The sequence below is a fragment of the Anoplopoma fimbria genome, chromosome 9 (assembly GCF_027596085.1).
Source record: "Anoplopoma fimbria isolate UVic2021 breed Golden Eagle Sablefish chromosome 9, Afim_UVic_2022, whole genome shotgun sequence".
In the NCBI taxonomy this organism is placed as follows: Eukaryota; Metazoa; Chordata; class Actinopteri; order Perciformes; family Anoplopomatidae; genus Anoplopoma; species Anoplopoma fimbria.
In genome coordinates, this window is record NC_072457.1 from 27,734,831 (window position 1) to 27,740,846 (window position 6,016).

Genomic DNA, 6,016 nt, shown 5'->3' on the forward strand with positions numbered 1-6,016 from the left:
TAGTAATACTATACTTTTGCTCTGGTTTATGCTTTGAGATGCTTGTTTAAGAAAGGAGATGCACTTATGACTTCTGGTGACTTAGTTCTCTTGAATACCTATGTTGAATACACTTCCTGTAAGTCGCTTTGGATAAAAGCGTCTGCTACATGACTGTAATGTAATGTAATGTAATGTAATGTTCTACCCCTGTGCAGCACCTTGAGATTTCTTTGTATTTTAAAGTGTGCTACATAAATAAAATCCATTATTATTATTATTATTAAAGATCAAATCAGAGATGACAACTTCCACAGCTCTCAGGAGGAAACCAGCTCATCCTCCTATGTATGAATGGCACCTCTATAAACACTGTCTGGACGCATTTAACAGCTTGCCACCACTGCACCAACGTTTTCTTTGATGTTTTTACTATGTTTGTCCAGTTGCTTAGCCCATGGTGCTGCTTCATAAGGGTTGCAGACACTGGAGGACCATGGGGGCGGTCAGAGGGACTGCCCTCTCCACCTCCATTCACACCCTGAGAGGCTGATGTTGCGTCTCTCTCTCATTGTGCACTTTCGTTCGACCCTGAATGAGAGTTTGCCTATTGTTGCGAAAGTTTTGCTTATCAACGCAAATATTTCATGCAACCACACTGCATTTTTAAACGCGTTTTTCTTGGATATGTTTTTTGTTCAGTGCATGGGAACTCGTCTTGATCTTTGGCATTGCTACAACTCTCCTCTCTGCGCACAGCAACCACTTTTTTCCCACAATGTTTGCGTGCAAAACGGACGACCACATGTGCACATCGACATTAGACTTATTTCAGATTTGAAAACCTAAAGGAGGAATGGATTTACTCGGTTGGCGACTCATGCAAAAGAGCAATAATGTATAAAATCGCTCTACAACTTTTGGAGGATAGATGTCTAAAGGTTAAAAGGAATAATGCACCCGACTCAAATAAACTAGTGAAAGGATGGATACGTACGTATTTGTTGATGCTCCTGGTTTGCAGATTACCCGAACTTTCTTTGTGTGCAAGTGTGGCAGGATCCACAGCCGAACACGAAGGGTTTTGTCCCAACAAGCTGAATTCCAATCTCTGGGTTGATGCGCAAAGCACCTGCGAGAGAGAATGCAACGTCGACGAGGTGCTGGTATTTACGTTATCCTCATTAGTGATTAACTAATAATCATCAGTTAATTTGGTGTTTTTTGTTCATTTTAAAATCTGCTTTCATCAATGCTGTTTTGTGTGTGCATTGTGTCTGTGCAGGACTGTGCTGACTTTGAGAAATGCTGCACCAACGTGTGTGGTCTCAACAGCTGTGTGGCTGCACGTTTCTCTGATGGCACCACTGCCCAGCTAGACGGGCAGGGTGGAGGAGAAGGAAGTGATGCCTCCAACTCCACAGCTACCTGCGAGGGCTTTATCTGCAGCCAGCAAGGAGCAACCTGCGACATCTGGAATGGACAGCCCATCTGCAAGTGCCAGGACCGGTGTGAGAAAGAGCCCAACTTCACGTGTGCTTCAGATGGACTCACCTACTTCAACCTCTGCTACATGGACGCAGAGGCTTGCATTCGTGGGGTGTCTTTAACTGTGGTCGCCTGCCGCTTTTACCTGGCGGGGCCCCACACCAGTCCACTGCCTCAGGACACTACAGCTAACCCCACTCCGACATCCTCCCAGGAGGACCCCATGCCCCCCACACTGTACTCGAACCCGCACCACCAGTCCGTCTATGTTGGGGGCACAGTCAGCTTCCACTGTGACGTCATTGGGGCCCCAAGACCCGATGTCACATGGGAGAAACAAAGCGAACGGCGTGAACAGCTGGTCATGAGGCCTGACCAGATGTATGGCAACGTGGTTATCACCAACATCGGTCAGCTGGTCATTTACAACGCCCAGGTGTGGGATACAGGTATCTACACATGCATCGCACGGAATTCTGCGGGAGTTCTTCGTGCAGACTACCCGCTGTCTGTCATCCGCCGGGCCAATGATGATTTCTCTGAAGATCCAGAGATGCCGATGGGAAGGCCATTCTCTCCGGCAGACTGCCTGGCAGAAGTAGACCTGAGAGTGTGCAGTGGTGAGCGTCACGTGGACTGGTATTATGACGGCAAACTGGGATCCTGCATGGCCTTCAGCAATGGTGGATGTGACGACAGCCGCAACCGCTTTGAGAGTTATGAGGAGTGCAAGGCCTCCTGTCAGAGAGAAGGGATGGGCATCTGCTCCCTGCCCGCTGTCCAGGGCCCTTGCAAATCATGGGAGCCCCGTTGGGCCTGGAATACCCTCTTGAAACAGTGCCAGGCCTACGCCTATGGTGGCTGCCATGGGAATGCCAACAGCTTCAGCACCAAGAAGGAGTGTGAGGCAAACTGCCCACAGCCCAAAAGGAGACCTTGTAAGACCTGTCGGGTGAAGGGGAAAATGGTGCCCAGCTTATGCCGCAGTGACTTTGCTATTGTGGGGCGTCTGACAGAGCTGGTGGAGGATCTGGACTCTGGGTTAGCCCGCTTTAGCTTGGAAGAGGTCCTGAGAGATGAAAAGATGGGATTGACTTTCTTCAACACCAAACACCTAGAGGTGACTATTGCCAAGATAGACTGGAGCTGTCCCTGTCCCAACATCACCATGGAGGAGAACCCTTTGCTGGTGATGGGTGTAGTGCAGGATGGCATGGCCATCATCCAATCAGACAGCTACGTCAGAGCCATAACTGAACGCAGACTCAAGAAGCTCCGTGAGGTACTAAATAAAAAGAGCTGTGAGGTGTTGTAGAAGTACCAGGACTCTGACCTGTTAGCCCACATAGGTCTGTGGTCACCTTTACCTTTAGCACTGAAGATGGGCATTATAATTGTAAGTTGATATTTAATAACAACTCTTTAAATCAAATGACATAAATATGTTTTATGTTAATGAAGATATGACAGATCATTTGTGTACAATATATATTCATTACAACACAGGTTGTACTACATTCCAGATGTGTTGTGAGTCCATTATTAATAATGAAATGTTTTTTAAAATAAGTTTAAATAGATATTCTTTCTTTTGACATGGATACTGTATGTTTCTGAAAATGAAGATGATGTAGCCAGAATAGCAGCCACAGAAGTTGATAAACTTGCAAAAATGCCTAGCTTGTGACGCTAAAGGAATAGACACCTATATAACCTGTATATTGTGTTTTTCTGTTTAATTGTTATGTTTATCTTGGGCTCTTTATACTAGTCATTTACATAGGTGTTTTATATAGGTTTTTTTTGTTACGTATTGTTATGAATGATTTCAAGATCTTATGTGCAGCACATTTCTTCTTAAATATCTCCCTTTGCAAAGCACTTCTTATAACTTAGTTTACCTGACAGTCTGCAAACTGAATGAACAAAAAGAAAGAGTAGTTGGCTGTATCAAGGCAAATATAACACAAAGACAACATATCAGTGAGCCTTTTTACTCAGGTGTGCAATACAGAAGAATATATAATGGATTACAGTATTTCATCTTGGATCACAAAACTTCATCCGTGTCAATTTGTTTCAGAATATGGTGAAACAGTTCATTAAAAGTTCTGGCAAATCTGGCAATGTATCTGAGCTTCAAGTGTAAGTTAAGGCGTTTTGACCATCCTGCTCCAATACTGGTCTGCCCCCAGAGAAGGAACCGCAGGATTCTTCACACCAAACTCTCCTTTCTGAACAGGAGACACTTGTTGTTTGCAGGCATGTCCACCTAGCAAAGAAAATATTAGAAATCATACATTTGTAGGCCAATATTAGCATAACTGCATTGTTAAATTTGTTACCTTTTTAAGGAAAAAGAATTGTATTCGATGATTAAATGATGTGTTTACTTGCCATTCTCTCCAAGAATAAACCATTTCTTTGTGCTGTAGAACTGAGGAGGGAGATTTCCCTGAGTCCCCACTCTGAGTTCCTGTAGCATTAAAAAATATAGCCTTATGGTATATCCCCCAGTCATCTTTGCATCATTTATTGTACGGACGACAAAAAACACATGAACATATATATAATGCTGTTCTCTCTAAAACAAAGCGAATAGATGCTAATGCATGTCAAAGTAAAATCCATGGCAGGGCCATCCTTTTCACAAGAAAATCATTAAATTCCTTTCATATCTCTCCATAACAGAATTAACCTCCATGAAGCATCAAAAAGATTATAAAACACTTTACCTCTGCCGTAGGCTGTAGTCAAAGTCAATATTACTTTGAGGGGTGATCTGACCATTCACTGCATAGGGCTGAGGGTGACAACAAAGGTTGTTATGTAGCATTTATTGGCATTATATGTTGAGATTTGATAACATATTATGAAAGTTGTAAGTGCATGTTTACAACAACATGGTTTTTCCACTCACCCCATATGTCAATAGAAGGCCTTGCGGCTTCAGCACTACTCCAGCCCCTTTGAATAAACCCTAGAAGAAAAGTAATGATCACATCACATGCGATGGAGGCAGGAGGGATGACTACTCTATGCCTTTTTGTTCTTGGTCTCTTTTATAGACTGAAAGACCTGAGGCAGAAATTGTGAAAAGGAATCGCTAAACAATTATTATCTGAGTAGTTATGAGTCAAAAGGGTCATACTGTGTATATACTCTGGGGGACATATATTGGAATATTTTAGCTTTATGGAAAAATAAACACTTGCCAGACTATATCAATTTTGAAAGAAGAAATTAAACATTTTCTCTTCCATATTATAAGCAGTAAAACACTCTTGCTCAATTCAATACAATACAAGGTTTTGCTGCTGTCACTTTAAACGTCATTGTATCTAAGGGCCCCCACTGCTACACAGGGCCTCAACATTAGTGCAGGTGATGTTTTAACATTCCAGTTTATATTTGGCTTTAGTGATGCAATACGGTATTACCAACCAAATGTGCAATTTATCAAATTACCACACGTATAATCTTGGGCCTTCAGGGGTCCTGATGAACCCAGGGAAGTTCCTCCGGTCCTTTTGTTTTGATAAAAACCAATCACAATATAGGCTTTTATATAAAAAAAAAAACAATCAGCAGTCCTACCTCAGTGCAAGCCATTGGAGAAATGTGGATCATGTTGATGTTGACTACCAGATCTAGGCTCTCTGGCTGGATGCCCCCCCAGTACTGATAGGGCAGAGAAGCATCCAGGTGGATGGCAGGCCTCACATTGTGCAGCTGGTAGTGGGCTCTGTACGCTTCGATGCTGAGAATAGGAACAAAGGGCATTATTGTAAAAGCAAGCATCAGTGGTATTAAATGCCTTGATTCACCTTGACTATGCAGAGTTTATACATTGTTATACAGGAAATGGTTACTACTTGATACACACAGAGTGATGGTACCTGGCGAGAGACTGGCGGTCATACTCTGAGGGCTGCCAGATGATGTTCCGCAGGGCCTGAGCGAAGTGTGTGACATGCTGCCCGGTACCGGAGGAGATCTCCAGAGCCTGCAGGGACCTCCCGGTGTTCACACTCTCCCGGAGCACTGCGAGGATGGGGTCCTTGTTCCTCTCCGCGGCGGCTGCGTTCAGCATCGTACCAAACACCGGGTAAAACTGTCGAAGTCTGCGGTACAGTTTATGTAACAACTCCAGCACGGCTGAGGGTACGTCAGTCCAGGTTGAATAACTCAAAACCACCCACGAATGTTTTGTTTTCGGCTGAAAATGGTCAATTTCCGCATTGAGTCATGTGACTGAGATGACAGCCAATGGGAGCACTGGACGAGAACACTGGTCCTCTCCTCTCCTGCAGAGGACGAGCAGGATTCATCATACGTACACATTTTCATTATTATCTTCTTATTATCTCTTATAAGATAAGATAAGATAAGATAAGATAAGATAAGATAAGATAATCCTTTATTAGCAGCGGGGAATTTGCAGGCTTTAGAGTTAAAGTGCACAGCGAGACATAGTAAAAGAAAGACAAGATTAAAAAAAAAAATGAAAAATGCTATACTATGACTTTTTTATAAAAAAGTCATAGTA

The 6,016-nt window shown here is 43.3% G+C and overlaps 2 protein-coding genes across 2 annotated transcripts; one reads left to right on the forward strand and one right to left on the reverse strand.

Annotated features, from left to right (window-relative positions):
• Positions 1–875: 875 nt before the first annotated feature.
• On the forward strand, positions 876–2,782 carry wfikkn1 (WAP, follistatin/kazal, immunoglobulin, kunitz and netrin domain containing 1). The gene is made up of 2 exons (XM_054603777.1): positions 876–1,139; positions 1,265–2,782. The coding sequence occupies exons 1-2, from the start codon at positions 876–878 to the stop codon at positions 2,780–2,782; spliced, it is 1,782 nt and encodes a 593-aa protein (XP_054459752.1).
• A 665-nt stretch (positions 2,783–3,447) lies between these two features.
• Positions 3,448–5,745, reverse strand: mettl26 (methyltransferase like 26). The gene is made up of 6 exons (XM_054603784.1): positions 5,367–5,745; positions 5,065–5,227; positions 4,388–4,447; positions 4,203–4,270; positions 3,865–3,943; positions 3,448–3,739 (listed from the first exon to the last, which is right to left on the reverse strand). Exons 1-6 carry the CDS (start codon positions 5,558–5,560, stop codon positions 3,683–3,685), a joined length of 621 nt encoding a protein of 206 aa, XP_054459759.1. The 5' UTR covers positions 5,561–5,745; the 3' UTR covers positions 3,448–3,682.
• Positions 5,746–6,016: the final 271 nt, after the last annotated feature.

What these genes read in the sequence shown, in the direction of transcription:
- wfikkn1 (XM_054603777.1), top strand. Translation starts at nt 876, where the DNA reads ATGTATAAAATCGCTCTACAACTTTTGGAGGATAGATGTCTAAAGGTT. An exon ending in GAGAATGCAACGTCGACGAG is followed by an intron (nt 1,140 to 1,264) that starts GTGCTGGTATTT and finishes GTGTCTGTGCAG; the next exon opens with GACTGTGCTGACTTTGAGAA.
- mettl26 (XM_054603784.1), bottom strand. Translation starts at nt 5,560, where the DNA reads ATGCTGAACGCAGCCGCCGCGGAGAGGAACAAGGACCCCATCCTCGCA. An exon ending in GACCGCCAGTCTCTCGCCAG is followed by an intron (nt 5,228 to 5,366) that starts GTACCATCACTC and finishes TCCTATTCTCAG; the next exon opens with CATCGAAGCGTACAGAGCCC. An exon ending in GCCTTCTATTGACATATGGG is followed by an intron (nt 4,271 to 4,387) that starts GTGAGTGGAAAA and finishes TGTCACCCTCAG; the next exon opens with CCCTATGCAGTGAATGGTCA.